At 39.8% G+C, this 25937-nt stretch overlaps 1 protein-coding gene across 1 annotated transcript in view; it reads right to left on the bottom strand.

Annotated features, from left to right (window-relative positions):
- Positions 1-401: 401 nt before the first annotated feature.
- The window catches only part of AKAP6 (A-kinase anchoring protein 6), a 418445-nt gene continuing 392909 nt past the window's right edge, over positions 402-25937 (bottom strand). The window contains exons 12-13 of the mRNA XM_053711854.1: positions 3252-6032; positions 402-3051 (exon numbers count right to left, since the gene is read on the bottom strand). Of these exons, the coding sequence (XP_053567829.1) occupies positions 3013-3051; positions 3252-6032 (2820 nt within the window). The 3' untranslated portion in view covers positions 402-3012. The remainder of the gene's footprint in view (positions 3052-3251; positions 6033-25937) is intronic.

A 25937-nucleotide genomic window follows, 5' to 3' on the forward strand; every position in this document is an offset into this window, starting at 1 on the left:
CTTTATTTCCTTTGGCCATTTATCCTTGGCTTCCTAAATAGTATGTGAAAATCCTTGTTAAAATTCCCTTGAAAAAAATGCAATACCCCTGTTTCTTGTAGCTTTTGTTTTGTGTGTTTAGCTAAATGTTGTTGTTATGTTATTTCAAACTGCAGCACTTCTAATGGAATGGAATGGCTTAATTACCAAGCCAAAATCACCTGAGCTTCCACAAAACATTTCTGTAAGGGAATTCTGATTAGAAGAGGCGCTTATGAGTTGTTAGATGAAGACTTTATTCAGGGTATACAGGCCTGTACTTACCTATCTGTGATAAAAAAACAAACACACGCAGGCATTCATGTCCCATGCAGGCATTGCCAACTTCTTATCTCCAAATAAAGAGACTTAAGACCACACTGTAGTTTATTACTGAAGTTTCCATGCAGTTTAATGGATTAAGGCTGAAATCCCCACGCGAGCACACACTACAGACATTGTAACTTTGCCACTGATATAATACATCCAGGTATATACAGAGAATATTCACATACTTCCTCCCTCCATAGGCTCTAGTTTATTCACATGCTTCTCTACCCCTGTGCAGTTCACTCTTTCTCCATGCTGTTCTTTTCTGACTCTAGTGTTCTCACTCACAGGTCACGTTCAGCCACAAGTATTTCCCCCTACTCATATGCTACGTTCATCTTTCTGTAACTCTTCTTCATCCTTCTTGTAATTTATATTGTCCTTATACAGCTCACCCTTCCTCCCTCATAACCGTCTATCTGTCCCTTCACAATACACTCTTCCCCTACAAGCCTTTTAGTCCTTCCTTTAATCTACGTTTCCACTATTCTACTCTCTTCCTTTCTACAGATAAATATCTTACTTAGAGGCTGCCTACTGTCGCAATATAACATTATAAACCATATAAACCATCTACTGAAGACTTTTTGGAAATTTCTGTATTTTTTTTTTAATAAAATTAATAAGACATTTGGCAAGGCACCCTTAATGGATTAATGGATATTTTAAATATCACCTCCACCCCTCCAAAAAATACTTATTATAAATAAAGCATATTATTATACACTGTAAGCTACTATAGCAACCCCTTCACTGGTAGACTTGCTGTCAGGCATTATACAGTAAGGCTTTCTAAAAACCATAAATACATTTTATATAAACAGATCAACATAAAGTTTTAATGGATAATAAAATTAGTGGTTAAAGAAAGGGATTATATAGATAAATTAGGACAACATTATGTTATAGGAGAGGTTATACAGAGAAAATAGGAAGAGTTTGTTATATAGAGCAGTGTGAGGCATTACAGTGAAAGTTTATATGCATTAAAAGAAGGAAGTGGGAGAAGATATATGGAGTAATTGGCAGATCTATAGGGATTTAAGGTACCAATATGAGGAGTTATACAACAGCATTAGCTATATGGTGGGCTATAGTAATTAATAGGCGGCGTTATAATGGTATTATACTAGTTGGATAAAATGAGGGTAAAGGAGGAGATTACATTGAGTATTACGAAGAGTTATGTATAAGTACACTTATAGGAGGCAATAAGAGGGAATAATTGGAGGGAGCTAAAAGGTACCACAGGAAATTTAAAGAGAGCAACAGTGAGGTTTTGCATGTAATAATTTTATGAGGTACTGATACCATTATATTGAACAAGTCAGAGAAGCACCAGAAACATTATATAGAGAGGGGCTACATGCAGTAATAGGACAAGTTAAACAGGTTGTTTGAGCAACAGGAACCACCATTATCCTCTCTGTATTTGTCATCCACAGACATATGTTTATTCTCTATAATTAATATATCTGCTTTATTATCAAACACCCTCTTCCTTTTTTCCTGTAGCTCCTGAAATGTATAAAACACGGTTCAAAAAGAAAGTTTAGTTATAGTACAAGACACATGAAGGAACAAAAGTCATGTTATGGAGAGCTCAGGCAAAATCAGGGGCTGTAGATATATGTTACACAGTACAAGAGAAGTGTTATAGGGAACAGTTACACGCAACAACAGGAACAGTAATAGAGGGTGGTTAAAAACAAAACAAAAAGTGAACGGGTGCATGGAATAAAATTAAACATTTCAGAGTGTTATATAGAACAAGTGTTACGGAAAATTATAAATGACAAAACAGCAGTAGTATTTAGAGAAAAACATGGAGTTATATGGATCAATGGAGTAAGCAAAAGGTGGAGTATAAAATATTTGAAGAAGCAGGATCAATAGTAGGGGACTTATAGCAGGAGTTATATTTTTTGTACCTAGTTACCTTTAGAATTATTACAATACTGAAGAAAGGTTTTTATGACCATATTAAATCTTCTGGCAGGGACTTCTCGCATTACTACCAGCTACATTCCAAGCCTAAACCTGTTGTCTTTGGTACCTATTGCCTCTGGCCAACTATCATGTATAATTACAACTTACTTTTACATTCAAACATTTCCCTGTTGACCCTTGCAGTTCATTCATCTACTCACATTTTCCTCTTTCATCTGATATTTCACTAACTTCTAAGAATCATTATTATTTATTTCTTAACTGATTACGAATAACCTTTCATATATCTTTTTCCCACTTACTGATCTTCATTACCCTAACACGTATTGTTTGTTTAAATTTGGCATCAACCTGAGTCTTGCTTTGAGGCAATAATAATGGAGGTTGGGAGAGGATTTGTGATGCCCACATTATTTCTGTGTGTTGTGCCACATAAAGGATTTGTAACCCCAAAGTTGCCAAGAATTAGTGACTAACAATTGAGCCATCGTAGTCCCTTCCAGCAGTAGCGTGGTTAATTTCTTGCTCCTAGAATGCCAACAGAAATGTTATTGGACCTTCTGTCTCCTATACTTTGCATTGAAGGGGCTAGCAGAGCTTGTGTTTATCACTTAATACAAACAGCCCCCACACCCCAATGCCATGTGACGTGCAGCATGCCACACTGCCATTTTATCCCCAGCAGGGGAGGTAGACTGGTCATTGTTGGTGCCTTCACAGATCTCTTTGTGTCTTGGCTCCATGTAAAGGTTTCTGCAAAAAGCAAAAGAAAAAATGACTGATCTGTATGGATATTGAGATTACATTTTATAAATTGACAGTATCTAATTTCAAGTGACAAATACAAATATTTTCTGTTGCAATTCTATCCTACCTACAACCCATGTAAATGGCTTTCTTTGAAGTTAAAGTGTTTATATTTCCCTCTGTTCCAAAAAGCTGTACAAACCCACCTTCTGTTTCCCACTGTTTGTAGAGGTGTTTCCCAGTGCCATTGGCCTCTGTTCCCGGGTCCTCTTGTGGAGAATGGGGAGGCTCGAAGTAGTAGCCTTGGTGGTGCTTTTCCCCTTTGACTCTGAGCACAGATCTCGAGGACTAGACAGTATTCTGCTGGAGATTTTAGTACTATCTCCTTTATAGTTGGCCTCTGAGTGAACCTGGAATTTCCCTGTAGATGATTTTTGTTGCCCTGATGATGTTGTTTTGACATAAGGTTTCTTGGTAGTTTTAATTGGCTCAGTTTTTGTTCTGGATTGGCTGGAAGTCACAATGGAAAAATGTTTGGAATCTGTAGACTGGATACCCTTCTGTTTGCTTTTATTGTCCTCCTCAGTGCAGGCTTCAAATATAGTTTCCATGTTGGTATCTTCATCTTCTACCATCTGCACAGGGGTTGTGACACGCACAGAACCATTGAGTTCTCCGCAGTCACTGTCATGGGAAGAGATAGAAAGGTAGGAGTAGAAGTCACCTCTCTCCAGTTGCTTGCGCGAGTACTCTAGAACCTTCTCCTTGATTTGTGCTCCAGTACCCTGATTATGTGTATCCTGTGGGGGAGATCCATGAAGTGCAGTAGTAGTAATGTCCAAAATCTCCTTCACAAATTCATGCGCATTACATTCTGAGTTGTTTGGCTTATCATGGGCTGAACCATGGCAAGAACAGGAAGATTCAGGTGACTCCTCTAGCACCTGAGTAGAGGGCACACTTTGTTTTTTTTCTTGCACACTACAATTGCTGTCTGACATGTCCACATCCTTAGATGCATCACAAGTCACCCGTAGGTTGCTCTTTCCATTAGAAGAAGATCCTGGCTCTCGAGGCTTGTGATATGCTAATGCTGGCATGCAGGGAGGATGAAGCCTTTCTGTCTTGGTTATTGACATCCAGGGTTGTGGGCCAGGTTTCATGTCTCTTTCAAGTCGGCTTGTCTTGTTTACCATGTCATTCATTGTTTCTGGTCTATTATACACATTACCATTCTCCATATCATCCACTAGCTGACGTGGATAATTCAAAGTTTTTTTCTCTCCCTCTCTTTTTAAATTGTTGTCTGAATCTTTTCTGTTTCCATTGTTCTCCTGTTCCTGAGATAGGGAGCTGTGCCACATCTTCTCAGCACCTTGCATACCTTTTATATTTTGTGCTGTCCTCCCTAATTTTCTTCTTTCCCTGGGCAATAAGAAAGAGGGCCTTATCCAGGCCTGCAATTCACGCCTGATAAAATCAGACCCTAGTGGAAGTTGTATACCATCTCCAGTTTCATCTTCACTGCCTAAACTAAAGTTTGGTTCATCAAGTTCTTCCTCCTCCTCCTCTTCCTCCTCTTCCTCAGTTAAAGTGAGAGTTGAACTGGACAACAAGTCACTGTCATCTTCTTCATCAGTACAGGCTGAGGTACATGATACATTGACAATCATGCTGAGGTTGGCCTCTCCTTCTTCTCCACCAAGTGACCGACTCAGATGTTTGCGAAATGAAGCATTGGTATCCAAAAGACGGCCCTTTAGAACAGCCATATCTTCTGATTTCAAAGACAGTTCCTCACTGCTACTCAACTCAGTCAGTTCAGAACCAAGATATTCATTTCTAGATGATCCCCTGTCTGGTGAGATTCGGAGGCCAGTCAGGGGTACTTCATGGATACTACTTCTTAGGGTAATGTCATCTGACAAGCTGCGTTTCATTTTTTGCTCAGATGGGCACTCAATATCCTCCAGCCTCTTTAGTAAATCCAGTGTACGCTTGCTAAGTTCCTCTCCAGCCTCACTTCCAGGTGTGATATCTGCAGAGCCATGCTGACTAAATAAGTCTTCATTGCTCTTGTAGGAGGCTGGCCAGCTCTCAAGTGATACACTACGTCTAAGTCCACTGGTCTCTAGTACTTCACAATTCACTGAGAGAGATTCCAGTGAAGAAGTGCTGGGAGAAGAGTCTTGAGTGCTTAAAACTTCAATCAGGTCCTGGAAGTCTTCTGGGCTATGGTCTAAAGAACTGGCGGGAAGTATTGTTCTGTTGGTACCAGTTTTAGCAGCCATATTTGAAAGGCAAAGGTTAGAAACAGCCCTTGACCCTTTCCCAAGCACAAGCCTGTCTGATTGTAAGAGTGAGTAATCATTCAATATAAGAGGCCCATGGATCTTTGTTCTGGCATATTGTGCTGCATCTGCATCAATACTACTTACTGGTTCCATGCCCCCTACTTGTTCATGGGACCCTAAGAGTCCTTCCCCCTCCAAAGAGAGACATCCCTCTGAATTAGCAGCAGTCACTCCTTCCCCTCCACTTGCAATTCCACTCTCACTTTCAGAGTGTCCACTGGAGATAGTATGTTTTTTTTGTGGGTGAAAACTGGGATTTTGATCAGATCCACCTGCTAAATTGGGTAGGGATTTAAATGAACAACCTTGAATAAGAGATAATGACAATGATGCCAATGCTGAGCTCTTTCCCAGTGCGGGATCCATGTCACTTCTGAAGAGCTCCATGTTGTGGAGGCTGTAGATCTGATAAACAGGGGCATGGTGGGATCCTTTGGGGTTCTGAAGACTAGATGTGTCTTGGTCCAAACAATGACTTGTGTCCTGTGCAGGAGAACATGAGGCCATGTCTTTGGGCTCTGGGCTATGGCAGACTCGTTCTGCTGCGATATCGGTCTCATCCCATTCTAGAGCTTCTTCACCCCCTGCACCATTCAAATCTGCCCAGTCTGGGTCCACCAAAACATCCATTTCCTGGAACAACATTAAAACATTGAATCAGAGATTGGGATAAATAATAAACAGAAAACCAAATCAATTCAGTAGATGGACCTCCCTTTTCTAATGGCAGCTATATATGTCAGTAACCTTTTCAATGCCAAGAGCACATAGCATGGTCAGCTGAGCTAATCTAAACTGATATGCACAAACATTACCATGTAATATTTTACCAGTGATGTATTCAAATCTTTTACTCTGAGTCTCAAGTCAAGTCTCAAGTCCTTGCAAGATATTTTAAGCAAAGTCTCAAGTCTGGGAGCCAACTAAAGGGACATGAAACCCAAACTTTTTCTTTTATTATTCAGACGGAGAATACAATTTTAAAAAAGTTTCCAATTTACTTCTATTATTATTATTACTTTTATTATCACATTTGCTTTATTCTCATGTTATTCTTTGTTGAAGAGATACCCAGGTAGGTGGCATGCACATGCCTGAAGAACTACATGACAGGAAGTACTGCCAGAGTCATGTGCTCTTGTTAATGAAACCTTGTTGTAAAACTGCTGCCATATAGTTCTGCAGACACGTGCACACTCCTGAGCATACATCCCTGCTTTTCAACAAATAATAACAAGAAAATTAAGAAAATTTGATACTTGAAGTAAATTGGAAAGTTGTTTAAAATTGTATGCTCTGATCTGAATCATGTTTTATTTTTTTTATATCACTTTAACAGAAAAAGAGGTGGTTGTTGGGATGTGTGTGGGGGGGGAGGAGTCACAGTTTCAATAACTAAACAAGACGTGCACAAAGTTAGGTAATAATAAAAAGCTTATTACCATAGGCAAGTTCAATAAGGATAAGGTTGTGCTGCTGTTAATCACATTTTTTAAGATTGAAGTTTAGAAAAAAAAACACAATTTATGCTTACCTGATAAATTTATTTATCTTGTGGTGTATCCAGTCCATGGATCATCCATTACTTGTGGGATATTCTCATTCCCAACAGGAAGTTGCAAGAGGAAACCCACAGCAGAGCTGCAATATAGCTCCTCCCCTAACTGTCATAGCCAGTCATTCGACCGAAAACAAGCCGAGAAAGGAGGAACCATAGGGTGCAGTGGTTACTGTAGTTTAAATTTAAAAATTACCTGCCTTAAAATGACAGGGCGGGCCGTGGACTGGATACACCACAAGAGAAATAAATTTATCAGGTAAGCATAAATTGTGTTTTCTCTTGTAAGGTGTATCCAGTCCACGGATCATCCATTACTTGTGGGATACCAATACCAAAGCTAAAGTACACGGATGAAGGGAGGGACAAGGCAGGAACTTAAATGGAAGGAAACACTGCCTGTAAAACCTTTCTCCCAAATATAGCCTCCGAAGAAGCAAAAGTATCAAATTTGCAAAATTTTGAAAAAGTATGAAGCGAAGACCAAGTCGCCACCTTGCAAATCTGTTCAAAAGAAGCCTCATTTTTAAAGGCCCAAGTGGAAGCCACAGCTCTAGTGGAATGAGCTGTAATCCTTTCAGGAGGCTGCTGTCCAGCAGTCTCATAGGCTAAGCGGATTAAGCTTCTTAGCCAAAAAGAAGGAGAGGTTGCCGAAGCCTTTTGATCTCTCCTTTGTCCAGAGAAGACAACAAACCAAGCAGATGTTTGACGAAAATCTTTAGTAGCTTGTAAGTAAAAACTTTAAAGCACGGACCACGTCCAGATTGTGAAACACAAGGATGGAACAACAATCTCTTGATTGATATTCTTGTTAGATACCACCTTAGGTAAAAACCCAGATTTGGTACGCAGGACTACCTTATCCGTATGAAAAATCAGATAAGGAGAATCACATTGTAAGGCAGATAACTCGGAGACTCTACGAGCCGAGGAAATAGCAACCAAAAAAAAAGGACTTTCCAAGATAAAATTTGATATCTATGGAATGAAGAGGTTCAAACGGAACTTCTTGAAGAACCTTAAGAACCAAGTTTAAGCTCCATGGTGGAGCAACCGGTTTAAACACAGGCTTGATTCTAACTAAAGCCTGACAAAATGCCTGAACGTCTGGAACATCTGCCAGACGCTTAACTAGCTGACAATCCTTTTTCCAAACCTTCTTGGAGAAAAGATAATATCCTAGGAATCCTGACCTTACTCCATGAGTAACCCTTGGATTCACACCAATAAAGATATCTACGCCATACCTTATGGTAAATTTTCCTGGTGACAGGCTTTCGTGCCCGTATTAAGGTATCAATAACTGACTCGGAGAAGCCACGCTTTGATAAAATCAAGCGTTCAATCTCTAGGCAGTCAGCCGCAGAGAAATTAGATTTGGATGGTTGGAAGGACCCTGAAGTAGAAGGTCCTCTCTCAGAGGCAGAGACCATGGTGGAAAGGATGACATGTCCACTAGATCTGCATACCAGGTCCTGCATGGCCATGCAGGTGCTATCAGAATCACCGATGCTCTCTCCTGCTTGATCTTGGCAATCAGTCGAGGGAGCAGAGGAAACGGTGGAAACACATAAGCCAGGTTGAAAGACCAGGGTGCTGCAAGAGCATATATCAGTGTCGCCTTGGGATCCCTGGACCTGGATCCGTAACAAGGAAGCTTGGCGTTCTGGCGAGACGCCATGAGATCCAGTTCTGGTTTGCCCCAACGATGAATCAGTTGTGCAAATACCTCCGGATGGAGTTCCCACTCTCCCGGATGAAAAGTCTGACGACTTAGAAAATCCACCTCCCAGTGCTCTACACCTGGGATATGGATAGCTGATAGGTGGCAAGAGTGAATCTCTGCCCAGCAAATTATTTTTGAAACTTCTAACATCTCTAGGGAACTTCTTGTTCCCCCTTGATGGTTGATGTAAGCTACAGTCGTGATGTTGTCCGACTGAAATCTGATGTACCTCAGAGTTGCTAACTGAGGCCAAGCCTGAAGAGCCTTGAATATCGCTCTTAGTTCCAGAATATTTATTGGAAGGAGAGACTCCTCCTGAGTCCACGATCCCTGAGCCTTCAGGGAGTTCCAGACTGCACCCCAACCTAGAAGGCTGGCATTTGTTGTTACAATTGTCCAATCTGGCCTGCGAAAGGTCATACCTTTGGACAGATGGACCCGAGATAGCTACCAGGGAAAAGAATCCCTGGTCTCCTGGTCCAGATTCAGTTGAGGGGACAAATCTGTGTAATCCCCGCTCCACTGACTGAGCATGCATAGTTGCAGCGGTCTGAGATGTAAGCGTGCAAACGGCACTATGTCCATTGCCGCTACCATTAAGCCGATTACTTCCATACACTGAGCCACCGAAGGGCGCGGAATGGAATGAAGAACCCGGCAGGAATTTAGAAGCTTTGATAACCTGGACTCCGTCAGGTGAATTTTCATTTCTATAGAATCTATCAGAGTCCCTAGAAAGGAAACTCTTGTGAGTGGGGATAGAGAACTCTTTTCCTCGTTCACTTTCCACCCATGCGACCTCAGAAATGCCAGTACTACGTCCGTATGAGACTTGGCAATTTGGAAGTTTGACGCCTGTATCAGGATGTCGTCTAAGTAAGGGGCTACTGCTAATCCAAAGGGAAGAGCTAATCCAAAGGGAAGAGCTACAACTGGTAATGCCTGTCTTGGAAGGCAAACCTGAGAAACCGATGATGATCTTTGTGTATCGGAATGTGAAGATAAGCATCCTTTAGATCCACCGTAGTCATATATTGACCCTCCTGGATCAGTGGTAGGATGGTATGAATAGTTTCCATCTTGAACGACGGAACTTTGAGGAATATGTTTAAGATCTTTAGATCCAAAATTGGTCTGAAGGTTCCCTCTTTTTTGAGAACCACAAACAGATTTGAGTAAAAACCCTGTTCCTGTTCTCTCCCATAACTAGGAGGTCTCATACACAGTGTAAGAATGCCTCTCTTTTTATCTGGTGTGCAGATAATTGTGAAAGGTGAAATCTCCCTTTTGGGGGGGAAGCTTTGAAGTCCAGAAGATATCCCTGGGATATAATTTCCAACGCCCAGGGATCCTGAACATCTCTTGCCCGCGTCTGGGCGAAGAGTGAAAGTCTGCCCCCTACTAGATCCGTTACCGGATAAGGGGCCGTTCCTTCATGCTGTCTTAGAGGCAGCAGCAGGCTTTTTTGACCTGCTTACCTTTTTTCCAGGTCTGGTTTGGTCTCCAGACCGTCTTAGATTGAGCAAAAGTTCCCTCTTGTTTATTATTAGAGGAAGTTGATGCCGCACCTGCCTTGAAGTTCTGAAAGGCACGGAAATTAGACTGTTTGGCCCCAGATTTGGACCTGTCCTGAGGAAGGGCATGCCCTTTTCCTCCAGTGATATCAGCAATAATCTCCTTCAAACCAGGCCCGAATAGGGTCTGCCCCTTGAAGGGAGTGTTAAGTAGCTTAGATTTTGAAGTCACGTCAGCTGACCATGATTTAAGCCATAGCGCTCTGCGCGCCTGTATAGCAAAACCAGAATTCTTAGCCGTTAGTTTAGTCAAATGAACAATGGCATCAGAAATAAAAGAATTGGCTAGCTTAAGTGCTCTAAGTTTGCCAAGTATGTCATCCAATGGAGTCGCTACCTGTAAAGCCTCTTCCAGAGACTCAAACCAGTATGCCGCAGCAGCAGTGACAGGGGCAATGCATGCAAGGGGCTGTAGGATAAAACCTTGTTGAATAAATATTTTCTTAAGGTAACCTTCTAATTTTTTATCCATTGGATCTAAAAAAGCACAACTGTCCTCGACAGGGATAGTAGTACGCTTTGCTAGAGTAGAAACTGCTCCCTCCACCTTAGGGACTGCCTGCCATAAGTCCCGTGTGGTGGCGTCTATTGGAAACATTTTTCTAAAAATAGGAGGGGAAGAGAACGGCACACCTGGTCTATCCCATTCCTTATTAATAATTTTTGTAAACCTTTTAATTATTGGAAAAACATCAGTACACACCGGCACTGCAAGTATTTATTCAATCTACACAATTTCTCTGGCACTGCAATGGAATCACAGTCATTCAGAGCAGCTAAAACCTCCCTAAGCAACACACGGAGGTTTACAAGCTTAAATTTAAATGTAGAAATATTAGAATCAGGTATCTTCCTGAGTTATTAACATCACCCACTGACTGAAGCTCTCTTTCCTCAGCTTCTGCATATTGTGAGGCAGTATCAGACATGGTTCTTAAAGCGTCAGTATGCTCTGCATTTTGTCTCACCCCAGAGCTATCTCGCTTACCTCTAAGTTCAGGTAGTCTGGCTAATACCGCTGACAGTGTATTATCCATGACTGCCGCCATGTCTTGTAAAGTAAATGCTATGGGCGCCCTAGATGTACTTGGCGCCATTTGAGCGTGAGTCCCTTAAGCGGGAGTCAAAGGGTCTGACACGTGGGGAAAGTTAGTCGGCATAACTTCCCCCTCGTCAGATTTCTCTGGTGATAAAAAATTTTTAAAAGACAGAAAATGATCTTTATTGCCTAAAATGAAATCAGTACATTTGGTACACATTCTAAGAGGGGGTTCCACCATGGCTTTTAAACATAATGAACAAGGAGTTTCTTCTTTGTCAGACATGTTTATACAGACTAGCAATGAGACTAGCAAGCTTGGAAAACACTTTAAATCAAGTTAACAAGCAAATATAAAAAACGGTACTGTGCCTTTAAGAGAAACAAATTTTGTCAGAATTTGAAAAACAGTGAAAAACAGTGAAAAAATGCAGTAAATCAAACGACATTTTTAAAGTGTATGTAAAAGACTAGCAGAGCATTGCACCCACTTGCAAATGGATGATTAACCCCTTAGCTCAAAAAACGGATCAAAAAAACGAAATAGACATTTTTTAACAGTCACAACCAACTGCCACAGCAAGCTGTAGCCCTACCTTCCCCAATAAACAACTTTGGAAAGCCTTTGGGCCCTTTAGAGATGTCCTATAGCATACAGGGGACTCCTGAGGGAAGCTGGATGTCACAGTTTGTAATTTTAACTGCACAAAAAAAAACGTTAAAATAGGCCCCTCCCACTCATAGTAACACAGTGGAAAGCCTCAGGAAACTGTTTCTAGGCAAAATTTAAGCCAGCCATGTGGAAAAAAACTAGGCCCCAATAAAGTTTTATCACCAAAGTATATATAAAAACAATTAAACATGCCAGCAAACGTTTTATATTGTAAATATCATAAGGGTATTACCCCTGGGAGTAAGCATGATACCAGTCGTTATTAAATCACGGTATTCAGGCTTAACTTACATTAATCCGGTATCAGCAGCATTTTCTAGTGTTTTTCATCTCTAGAAATACCTGATAGCAGAATAAACTGCACGCCATTCTCTCGCTGAAGTTTTACCTCATCTGTGTAATCCCCTCAGACATAAGTGAGAACAGCAATGGATCTTAGTTACAACCTGCTAAGATCATAGAAACCTCAGGCAGATTCCCTAAGCAACACACGGCAGAGAAAAATCCACAAGATTTGCCCCCAGCCTCCTGCATAGAGGTCTCATAACAATTCCACCCTCACTAAAAACCAGCTGAACTGGGTGAAACCATAGACACACTCACAGCAGCCTTACTTAGTAATGGTAAGCTTTGCAATGCTTTTTCCAAAATCTTAAGACATTAATTGGAACACACACAGTACTTTGAGTTAAAAGTTTCTATAAAAATGCATCTCAGCATCAAAATCATGTTTCAATGTTCAAGCCTGGTGCAGAACTCATGAAGTTCAGATACAACCTTTTGTTTGAGTGCACAGGTTTCATATTCATTGTAGCTAATTTTCTGTATCCACCAAAGAGCAAATGTTCGGGTCCAACACAGCAGCTATAAAGTATACATAATCATGAAAATTCAAAGGTTGCTCACACCGACCCTGTGGCATAGGCAGCAAGCCAGCAATCACCAAAATGGCAACAAATCTGGCTTCAATGCTCTTCTTCAAAGCTGCAACCATATTTACCAGATGTACAGGGTGCAAATGGTTATAAAGTTCAACAGATGGCACAGCAGCTGAAATTGTCACCTCCTTGTAAGCTGGCACCATATTTGTGGCATCTAAAAATGGCTGCAAAATATTGCTCAATTTCATGAGCTGGGCATAATCCCTTATGGAAGGTTTCAAACTGGCCAGGTTAACTTCATCCAGCCCCTTCTTCAGGAATTCTTAATCCAGATTAAGGGATGCATTAATATGGTTCAGGGTACTGTCCCATCTAGCGCAATAATTTTGTGGAATAGTAACATTTGGCCCAAAAGTTTTTTTTTTTAAATGTTTCTTTATACACAGTGCTTGTGTGAAGCAAACTAAAGACTATAGACACTTTAGCTTGGCCGGTTTGGATTTTTGCTTCTTTTAAGCCATCACGCACAGATAATTACAGGGTGTGCGCAAAACAAGCAAGTCTCTTCAAAGAGTCAGAATTTGCCTGCTACAAACTTTCTCATCTACATCCTCCCAATACTCTAAATTATCAACCTGTTTCTCTCAAAGTCAGAACTAGTTTCTGCCCATTCTTGCTGGCTTTCAAACACTTCATCTGCAGAAGGAAAATTCTGTGGTAAATCCCTTTATTATGTTTCCTGCGTTGTCAGTTAAAACTTATCGAATTTTATTTTTTACCTTATAAGATACACATATGATTTTAAAAACGTTAAAGATGTTCTCACCAGTGTGTCGACCTACATATCTCTCTAATGCTAATAATCAGGGTTTGAGTTCAAAATTGAGAATCATATGTGCTGCGATGCCTATGAAGCCTCGCATTTATCTGTCTGACCAAATGTCAATGGTTAATAAAACATCATCTGCCTTTTCAAGAAGTTCTGTTAATTGTTCTTTAACTTTTTCATATAGGGGGTCAATTTATTAATGTGTGAGCGGACATGATACGATGTAGGGTATCATGTCCGCTGCACATACGCTGTCTGCATTTATCATTGCACCAGCAGTTCTGGTGAACTGCTGGTGCAATGCCGCCCCCTGCAGATTCGAGGCCAATCGGCCGCTAGCAGGGGGTGTCAATCAACCCGATCGAATCTAGCAGGGGGTGTCAATCAACCCGATCGAATCTTACAGGGGGTGTCAATCAACCCGATCGAATCTAGCAGAGGGTGTCAATCAACCCGATCGAATCTAGCAGGGGGTGTCAATCAACCCGATCGGGTTGATTTCTGTACGCCGCCTCAGAGCAGGCAGACAGATTATGGAGCAGCGTTCTTTAGACCGCTTCTGCATAACTTCTGTTTCCGGCGAGCCTGAAAGCTTGCCGGAAACACGGGACATCAAACTCCATAATGACTGCCCTATATTTCCATTAAAATGACTGCCCTATTAATCACTCGTGTATCAGGGTCTAATTCTCCTTTGTTTTGGGTGGTTCAGTTCATAAACGTTTACAGTGTAATGCACATTGGATGCAGCTGCACACCCAAATCTGAATTTTTTGGCTGCATGGAGGCATTAGTAGAAGCTTCTTGATAGCATTTAAATTCTTTGTGCTTTCCAGTATGCATTTTGATATTCATCAAAAAAGTTTGAAGTAGTAGCCATGCCATCTGTGATTACTACACTGCAAAATCATCATTTCTGTGTGCTAAATGTATCTGTTTTTTTTTTTCTTAACATCTATAAATCCAAATGTGAGAATAACAGACAAAGAAACACAGGGGGCGCCACATAATTTAATATATACCAATGAATGGTGATCATAGGCAGACTGAACTCTTAGGGCGCGATCCGATATAGATCGTAGTTTGCGGCGCAAGCGAGGGAACCCGCGTCGCCCGCAGTTTCAGCTCGCAACTCGAGCTATCCCATATACTGCGCCGTCAGATGCTAACGTGCCGTAAGTCAGATAAACCAGCGATGTCCAGAAATCTGCGCAAGTACAAATTTCTGGCGTCGCCAGTGACTTGCGGCACGTTAGAAACTGCCGGCGCCTACAAAACCTGACTAAAGTCTAAATCACCCGCACTGTCTAACACGCCTCCCTAACATAGGCTGACACATCTAACCCTCTATCCGCTATCCCCTCTCACTAGCCTAACCATAAAATATGTATTAACCCCTAAACCGCCGCTACCTAATAAAGTTATTAACCCCTAAACCGCCGCCAGCTATATTAAATCTATAACCCCCTAAAGTGAGCCCCTAACACCGCCGCCATCTACCTTACCTACCCCCTAAAGTGAGCCCCTACCCCGCCGCTATCTATTTTAAAATTATTAACCCCTAATCTAATCCCCCTACCCCGCCGCAATCTATATTAAATTATTTAACCCCTAAAATACTAAACTATCCCTACCACTAAACCTAAGTCTAACCCTACAAAAAGCCCTGAAAAGGGCTTTTTGCGTGGCATTGCCCCAAAGTAACAGCTCTTTTGCCAGCCCTTAACAGGGCTTTTTGCGGGGCATGCCCCAAAGAATTCAGCTCTTTTGCCAGCCCTTAAAAGGGCTTTTGGCGGGGCTTTGTCACAAAGTAAACTGCTCTTTTGCCTACAATCTACATCCCCCTACACCGCGGCCACCTATAATAAATGTATTAACCCCTAATCTAATCCCCCTACACCGCCGCCAGCTATAATAAATGTATTAACCCCTAATCTAATCCCCCTACACCGCCGCCAGCTATATTAACTATATTAACCCTAATTATATTAGGGTTAATATAGTTAATATAGTTATTATATTATATATATTAACTATATTAACCCGAATTATATTAGGGTTAATATAGTTAATATCGTTATTATATTATATATATATAAAGTATAATAACCCTATCTAACTCTAACATCCCTAACTAAACTCTTATTAAAATAAATCTAATATTAATATTATTAATTAAAATATTCCTATTTAAATCTAAATACTTTCCTATAAAATAAACCCTAGATAGCTACAATATAATTAATAATTACATTATAGCTATGTTAGGGTTTATATTTATTTTACAGGTAAATTGTTAATTATTTTAACTAGGTATAATAGCTATTAAATAGTTATTAACTATTTAATAGCTACCTAGTTAAAATAATTACCCAATTACCTGTAAAATAAATCCTAACCTAAGTTACAAATACACCTACACTATCAATAAATTAAAGAAACTACAAATATCTATCTAAAAATACAATTAAATAAACTAAACTAAATTACAAAAAAACAAACACTAAATTACAAAAAATAAAAAAAAGATTACAAGATATTTAAGCTAATTACACCTATTCTAAGCCCCCTAATAAAATAATAAACCCCCAAAATAAAAAAAATTCCCTACCCTATTCTAAATTAAAAAAAAGTTCAAAGCTCTTTTACCTTACCAGCCCTTAAAAGGGCCTTTTGTGGGGGCATGCCCCAAAGAAAACTGCTCTTTTGCCTGCAAAAAAACCCCACAATACCACCCCCCAACATTACAACCCACCACCCACATACCCCTAATCCAACCCAAACCCCCCTTAAATAAACCTAACACTACCCCCCTGAAGATCTCCCTACCTTGTATTCACCCAGCCGGGCCGAACTCCTCATCCGATCCGGGCGATGTGTTCCAGCAAGCGGCAGAGAGTCTTCTTCCATCGGCGATGTCTTCAAGCAAATCGGCATCTTCAATCTTCTTTCTTCGCTCCTCCGCCGCGGAGCATCCTTCCGGCACGACGACTTCCCGACAAATGAGGTTCCTTTAAATGACATCATCCAAGATGGCGTCCATCGAATTCCGATTGGCTGATAGGATTCTATCAGCCAATCGGAATTAAGGTAGAAAAATCTGATTGGCTGATTGAATCAGCCAATCAGATTCAAGTTCAATCCGATTGGCTGAACCAATCAGCCAATCGGATTGAACTTGAATCTGATTGGCTGAATCTTGGATGACGTCATTTAAAGGAACCTCATTCGTCGTGAAGTCGTCGTGCCGGAAGGATGCTCCGCGGCGGAGGAGCGAAGAAAGAAGATTGAAGATGCCGATTTACTTGAAGATATCGCCGATGGAAGAAGACTATCTGCCGCTTGCTGGAACACATCGCCCGGATGGAAGAAGACTTCACTGCCGCTTGCTGGAACACATCGCCCGGATCGGATGAGGAGTTCGGCCCGGCTGGGTGAATACAAGGTAGGGAGATCTTCAGGGGGGTAGTGTTAGGTTTATTTAAGGGGGGTTTGGGTTAGATTAGGGGTATGTGGGTGGTGGGTTGTAATGTTGGGGGGGTGGTATTGTGTTTTTTTTTTGCAGGCAAAAGAGCAGTTTTCTTTGGGGCATGCCCCCACAAAAGGCCCTTTTAAGGGCTGGTAAGGTAAAAGAGCTTTGAACTTTTTTTAATTTAGAATAGGGTAGGGAATTTTTTTTACTTTGGGGGTTTATTATTTTATTAGGGGGCTTAGAATAGGTGTAATTAGCTTAAAAATCTTGTAATCTTTTTTTTATTTTTTGTAATTTAGTGTTTGTTTTTTTGTAATTTAGTTTAGTTTATTTAATTGTATTTTTAGATAGATATTTGTAGTTTCTTTAATTTATTGATAGTGTAGGTGTATTTGTAACTTAGGTTAGGATTTATTTTACAGGTAATTGGGTAATTATTTTAACTAGGTAGCTATTAAATAGTTAATAACTATTTAATAGCTATTATACCTAGTTAAAATAATTAACAATTTACCTGTAAAATAAATATAAACCCTAACATAGCTATAATGTAATTATTAATTATATTGTAGCTATCTTAGGGTTTATTTTATAGGTAAGTATTTAGATTTAAATAGGAATATTTTAGTTTATAATATGAATTAGATTTATTTAATAAGAATTTAGTTAGGGGTGTTAGGGTTAGATAGAGTTAATATAGTTTATATAAATACTATAGTAACTATATTAAATATATTAACCCTAATATAATTAGGGTTAATATAGTTAATATATATAATGTAATAACTATATTAACTATAATATACTTAGGCTTAATATAGATAATATAGCTGGCGGCGGGGTAGGTAGATTAAATTAGGGGTTAATAATTTTAATATAGATGGCGGCGGTGTAAGGGCTTCACATTAGGGGATAGATCAGTTAGATGGTGGCGGTTTTAGGGGCTCACAGTAGGGGGTTAGTTTATGTAGATGGCGGTGGTTTAGGGGTTAAATACTTTATTAGGGATTGCGGCGGGGGATCGCGGTTGACAGGGAGATAGACATTGCGCATGCGTTAGGTGTTAGGTTTTATTTAGCAGATCGCGGTTGACAGGGAGATAGACATTGCGCATGCGTTAGGTGTTAGGTTTATTTTAGCAGCCAGTTTAGGGAGTTACGGGGCTCCAATAGTCAGCGTAAGGCTTCTTACGGCTGCTTTTTGTGGCGAGGTGAAAATGGAGTAAGATTTCTCCATTTTCGCCACGTAAGTCCTTATGCTGTATATTGGATACCAAATTGCGCGGGTTTGGTATACCTGCCTATGGCCCAAAAAACTACGGGCGACGGCAGAAATATACGCGCGTAACTTCTAGGTTACGCCGTATATAGGATACCAAACCCGCGCAAATATTGGCGTCGCCGACTTTTGCGGGCATTCAATTACAAGAATTAATCCCATAACTAACATTAACACATTCTAAACTATTAGCTATTACTAATGCAATGTTGCTAGCCTATAGTCATCCACAATGAAATAGTTAACAATAATGTTTCAGTGTGTCTGTATTGAATCATTCCCTCCTATTGGATCAAATAGTCACAAATCAGATTTACTGTCGTCATCACTAATTTTCTCCAATTAGAACATCTCAAAAGACACCCGGCTCATACCTATATTTTCATACAGATCAAGCTGATAAAACAAAAACGATGCTTTGTTAGCTATATCACTCAAACAGGAAGAAAGATTATTTAATATCACATCAGAAAAAATATATAAAACGTTAAAGATTAATGCAATAATTATTTTTTTTGCAATGCAACAATTTCTAATAAATTATATTAAAATTTGATTCATGGGAATCGAACCTCTAATAGATTGGTTAAAAAGTATTCCCAAACCTACAACTCTGCCACTAGGTAGCAATTGCAAAGATGGGATCTTGTGCCTAAAAATAGGTAATAGTCATTCAGAACACTCATTGTCAATAGTGTTATATCTATAATCCATACATTTCAAACAAATAAATCTATAACACATTTTGCTACATGGATCCAGAATAAAATACAATAAGAAATAAAGACAAGAATCTAAGGAAAAAAGCTATACTTACTAATCATTATCACATATTTTTGATAAACATAGCAACAGATGACTATGGGAATCGTACTCCTGATCAAACAATCCTAAATTTATATAAAACAGATAGCCATACCACTAGACTATACCAGATGGTTTCTATAGTCAAAAAATTAGGTTAACCCAAATTTTCCTCCAAGGTTAGATTAAACCCAAATTCTTTCTTTCATGATTCAGATAGAGCTTGTAATTTTAAGCAACTTTCTAATTTACTCCTATTATCATTTTTATTTTACTTCATTCTCTTACTATCTTTATTTGAAAAAGAAGGCATCTAAGCTAAGGAGCCAGCCAATTTTGGGTTCAGCACCCTGGACAGCTTTTGTTTATTGGTGGGTGCATTTAGCCACCAATCAGCAAGCACAATCCAGGATGTGAACCAAAAATGAGCCGGCTTCTAAACTTACATTCTTGCTTTTCAAATAAAGATAGCAAGAGAATGAAGAAAATTTAATAAGAGTAAATTAGAAAGTTGCTTAAAATTGCATGCTCTAATCATGAAAGAAAAAAAATTGGGTCCAGTGTCCCTTTAAATATAAAAATATATTAATCAAATACTGCTAAATCAATATTTTCATTTAAACCATCAGGATAGAGGATATGCATTTTAAAAAAAAATAAGATTCTCTTTCACGTAATCTAGAGAATCTCAACTTGAACGTTAAACCCTCTATCTATCTATAGGCATTATAGTAAACGTATTTGTCTAACACCAATGATAAATCCTTGTATGCTTAGATACAGTATGTGCCAATCTTCCCTTTTTAATATTTCTTAAATCTTCAGCCCATCTGGTTTTAAATTTTCTACATGTGCGCCCGATATATCGGGGGCCCAAATTCACAGTGTAAAAATTACACCATAAATCTAGAAGAACAATTCAATAAGAAATAAAGATTTTACTGGGAATAATGTGTATTCTTTTAACAGAAACCAGCAGGTTAGGAGCCCTACTCCCCCCACAATTAATTACTAAAGAAAAGATGCTGTGAGATTCATTTTGGATGACAATGATGTTTTTCAGGATGATATTTACTTACAGATTAAGGGTACTGCCATGGGGACCAGATTTGCCCCAAGTTGTGCAAACCTCTCTATGGGTTTGGTTGAACTAGAAAACATCTATGAGAAGAATTCTGCTTTTGTTCCTGGCAATGTGAATAGAAAGTATATTGATATATTTTGGAATCTAGTTCTAGAAGAATTTGAATAAAATAGTAAGAACAACAATACAAATAATAATTTGAGCTATAGGGAAAGATGAGCATTGGATAAACTCATAAAAAATGATGATCTGATTATATGACAAGCGGGTAAGGGCAGAGGAATGGTCCTACAGGACAAATCAAGATTACCTATTAGAAGCCTGTAGAATTCTTGGTGATAGTGATTATTGTTTACTTTTGAGTGAGGATCCAACGATCAAGTTTCAGAAAGAATTAGCAAAACTTATTGATGATGGGAATATCATGGGAGTCTTGTCAAAGCAAGAACAAGAATTTGTGCCTATTATTATCATCTTCCAAAAATACACAAGAGTTTGGCTGCCCCCCCTTCTTCATCCCATCATCTCAAGAATTGGAAGTTTGACTAGTAATTTATCCTAATATGTTATTTTACATGTAACTGATTAATAAACTTGATCCAATTATGAGGAAATCAGGATCATGTGATGTAAGCTTTCTGTATTCCAATATTACCACACATCAGAAAGGTCTAAGTGCAGTTAAAAGAAAATTTATACTTACCTGATAAATTTATTTCTTTTTGGATACGATGAGTCCACGGATTTCATCCTTACTTGTGGGATTACGCCTCCTGGTCAGCAGGAGGAGGCAAAGAGCACCACAGCAGAGCTGTATATATAGCTCCTCCCTTCCCTCCCACTCCAGTCATTCGACCGAAGTTAGGAAGAGAAAGGAAAAGCCAAGGTGCAGAGGTGTCTGAAGTTTAACAAAAATAAAGACCTGTCTCATAAAACAGGGCGGGCCGTGGACTCATCGTATCCAAAAATAAATACATTTATCAGGTAAGTATAAATTTTCTTTTCTTTTTTAAGATTCGATGAGTCCACGGATTTCATCCTTACTTGTGGGATACAATACCAAAGATATAGTACACGGATGAAAAGGGAGGGACAAGATAGGGAACCTAAATGGAAGGCACCACTGCTTGAAGAACCTATCTCCCAAAAGCAGCCTCAGCCGAGGCAAAAGTATCAAATGTATAAAATTTATAGAAAGTGTGAAGAGAAGACCAAGTTGCAGCCTTGCAAATCTGTTCAAAAGAAGCATCATATTTGAATGCCCATGAGAGAGCCACAGTCCCAGTGGGATAAGCCGTAATTCGTTCAGAAGGCTGCTGTCCAGCAGTCCCATATGCAAAACGGATGATACTCTTCAGCCAAAAAGAAAGAGAGGTAGCCATAACTTTCTTACCCCTACATTTCCCTGAAAAAATAACAAACAAAAAAGACGAATGTCGAAAATCCTTTTGTCGCTTGTAAGTAAAACTTTAAAGCATGGACTACGTCTAAATTATGCAACAGACGTTCCTTCTTAGAGGAAGGGTTAGGACACAAGGAAGGAACAACAATCTCCTGATTAATATTTTAGTTAGAAACAACTCTTAGGAATAAAACCAGGTGTTTGTACGTAACAATACCTTATCTGAATGGAAAATAAGATAAGAAGAATCATAATGTAAAGCCGAAAGCATAAATACCCTTCGAGCAGAAGAAATAGCAACTAGAAAAACTTTCTAGATAATAACTCAATATCTTTGGAATGCATAGGGTTCAACGGAACCCCTTGAAGAACTCTAAGAACCAAATTTAAACCCCAAGGAGGAGCAATGGGTCTAAAAATCAGGCCTGAAACTAGTCAGAACCTGACAAAAAGATTGCACATCTGGAACATCTACCAGATGCTAGGGTAAAAAATAAATAAAGCAGAAAACTGTCCCTTTAGGTAATTTGTTGAAACCCCGTCTCCAATCCATCTTGGAGAAAAGACAAAATCCTAGGAATCTGAACCCTACTCCAAGAGTAGCCCTTGGATTCATACCAATAAAGATATGGATGCCCTACCTTATGTTAAATCTTCCTAGTTACAGGCTTACATGCCTGAACTAAGGAATCTATGACCAAATCAAAGAAACCTCACTTGTATAAAAATCCTGCTTGAATAGGATCATGTGTGTAAACTCCAAGCATCAGCGTCAGAGAAACTAGACTTGGGTGGAAGAAGGAACCCTGATTAAGAGTTTCTTCCTCAACAGAAAAATATCACCTAATTGACCAAGGTGGCATATATGACATGTTCACCGGAACGGCATACCACATCCTATCAGGCCATGCAAAAGCGAGGAGAATCACTGATGCCTTCTCCTATTTGAGTTGACCAATCACCCGGCAAGAAGCGCAAATGGGGGAAAATAGAAATTCTAGGCTGAAAGACCAAAGAATCTGCCAAGGCAGGTACCAGTTCGGCCCGGGGCCCCTAGACCTGGACCCAAAAGCTAGTCAGTCTGACAAGATGCCATGTGGTCCAACTACGGCCGACTTTATTTGAAAAATCAGGTTGGAAAATACTCCCGGATGGAGTTTTCTCCAATTTGAAAAATCTGCCTACTCAGAAAATCCAATACCCAAGTGACCACCCCTGGGATATGGATCTCCGACAGATAGCAAGAATAACACTGACCGAAACCAACTAAGGCCAGACCAGAAGAGCCCTGAAGCTCACTTCCAGTTGCAGAAAGTCTAATAAAAGAACAGACTCTGCTTGAGTCCAAACTCTGCTAAATCATGTTCCCTTGGATAGGTGATCCAGAGACAACCACCATAGAAAAAGTCCCTTGTCTCCTGAACCAGAGTTATTTGAAGAGACAAGTTAACATAATCTCTTGTTCCATTGCCTGAGTATGCTTAACTGCATAGGTCTGGGGTGGAACGAACAAATGGAATAATTAAGTGACGCAAGGCGCTGCTCATTTAATCAACCTTACAAGGATAAAAAGATTGAATGGACCATACCGTGGAATGAACCTGCAACCCTCAGGTTGCTACAGAGTTCAGCCACAGTGCCTTAGCATGCAGAGCCACCTGTCCAGCTAATGTCCATTGTCCTCACCATCAGCCCGAATACCTCTATGTACTCAGCCACTGAAGGCCGAAAAGTGGAGTGAAGTACTAATCAGTATAAATAGACCCTGATTTCCTGACCCCAGTCAGAAAAATCCTTAGTAATCTGGAATCCATTATGATTCCCAAGAAGCCACCCTTGTGCTTGGAACTAAAGAACACTTCTCCAAAGTCACCTTCCACCCGTGAGCTCACGGGAATGATAACACCATGTCCATCTAAATCTTGCTTGCTGCAAGGACGACACCTGGACTAGAATAGTAGCCAGATAGGGCGCCATTGCAATGTCCCGTAAGTGAAGCACCACTGTAAGAACTCGGAACTGTGGCAAGACCGAAAGGAAGGACCACGAACAGGAAGTGTTTGTCCAGAAAGGCAAACCCTAAAACTTGAGATGATTCTCGTGAATGGCAGATGAAGGCACTCAACCTATAATCCACCGTTGACATAAATTGACCCTCTAGGATCAAGGAAGAAATGGAACAAATTAATAGTTTCCATCGAGAAGGACAGAAACCTTCTTAAAAAATGGTCAGAAGATTCCCCTTTTTTAGAAACTACAACCGACCAGAAACCCCAGAGCCTGTACCAGTATTAGAGTTGGAACAACCACTCCCAGGTCTGAGAGGTCTCCTACGCAGTGTGAGGACATCTCCTTTGTCTGATCCCCAGACAATCTCGAAAGCAGAAATTACCTCCGAGAGGAAAACAATTGAGCTTGAAACCAAATATGAGCGAAAACGGAAAGTCAGCCCCCTACAAGATCCAATCCCGGAACGGGGTATATTCCCCATGCCGTCTTTGATTCAACAGCAGGCTATGTGTTCATCAAAATCTAAAAACACATATCCCTAAAACAAGGCTCTAACCAAAAGGTTCCAAGAGCTGGAACAGAGCCACCTATGCTCCCAATTTGATAACTGGAAAGGAAAAATTTAAATAAAGGAATAAGCTATTGAAAGCTTAATCCATTCCTGGATTTGATCCAGAGAGGCTACTAACTAATAGTCTCAGACGACGCATCAAACTAATATGCCATCACACCCGTGATGGTAGCAAAGTACACAGATGGTTGCCCCCTGGTGTGTGACCATCCTCTAAGGGTATAGAAGATCTCGAAATGATAGTTGAAACAACTCCTTCCCCCCTAAGGAATGACGTCCAGTCTCTTAGCTGATACAGCTATAGGAAACAGTCTTAAAAATATAGGGAATGCCGAAGACACCAATTCCATCTGAAACTGAAACTCTCAGTAACATGGAAGAACTCTTTAAAATAGAAATTCCTCTAGAAATGCTTTTACCTTATGTAAAAACATAGAAAGCACCATAACCCCAAGTGGAGTGTGATGGAAAACTCATAACACTGCATAAGGGCCATAAAATTTTGACGGAAACTATAGGAGAAATTTGTGGCTATTGTTAACAGACTCCCAAACATCAATCGCCGTAGAGGAAATAGGTTCAAAAAGAAAAAAAAAAATTTTCACATAGGAAACGATACTGTTCCTTTAAATCTGAAAAGTAACTCTATTCTTGTGTGTGTTTGATTCATCCTCATCACAAAAGATGAATTAACAAATAAACAGTCGAAAATACATTTATTAAAATGTACACCAAACAAAACGTTACTGTCTCTTTAAATCCAAAAGTAACTCATTTTAGTGTGTCTTTGTACCATTCTACATCTCACAAAGGATGAATTAACAAATAAACAGCCGAAATTCTTTTGATAAAATTTACACAGAAAAAACTTTTTACAGTGTCTTTAAATTTTAAAAGAACGACTTATTACAGTCGTGCAGAAAACAATCCAATAACAATAATAATATTGTTGCAACAAGACATCAATGTGAACGTCAAAAGTAATGTCTTTGCAAGGAACCGCAGAGCACTGCCTGTGGGTCATAAATTAATTTGGACATTATAGATAAAAAACTGTAGCATGGATTGAGCGGTGTCACCAGACTCCTAACAGCCATAGCTTCAAAAGGAGTAATTAAATGAAAAATTAACATATGAAAACATCTTTAAATTAAAAAAAGAATAACATTTTTCCATTCTATAACCTGCAAAAAAAACAGGGCAAAAACAACGTAAACAATTTTGCTAGTTCACAACACCTCTCAGCAGTATCCCCCTCTGAGTAGGATGTTCTAAACCAGAACCCTACTGCAACAGGGAAAAATTAGGTTACAATCCGACTTATTTCTGTCGTCAATGAAGCCTACAATATGTTAAAACATGTCTCACTGGACCCTTCCATTTTTTATAGAGAAGGGAAAACAGGACACTCTCATGGAAGTACATAACTTATCTCCCGGTCGGCATGCAGATCTATTGAACCGCTGGGAGAGATAATGAGCGCGCCATGCAAATGGCATCCCCCAAGGACCACCCATCGTGGACGGTGACACAATAGACATCTCCCGGGCGGCATGTTAGACTTATTGAACCGCCGGGAGATAAAGAGGACTCGCTAAACACAGATTCTCAAAAAACCGCCCTTCGTGGGCATTCCC

This window comes from Bombina bombina, chromosome 1, assembly GCF_027579735.1.
Source record: "Bombina bombina isolate aBomBom1 chromosome 1, aBomBom1.pri, whole genome shotgun sequence".
In the NCBI taxonomy this organism is placed as follows: domain Eukaryota; kingdom Metazoa; phylum Chordata; class Amphibia; order Anura; family Bombinatoridae; genus Bombina; species Bombina bombina.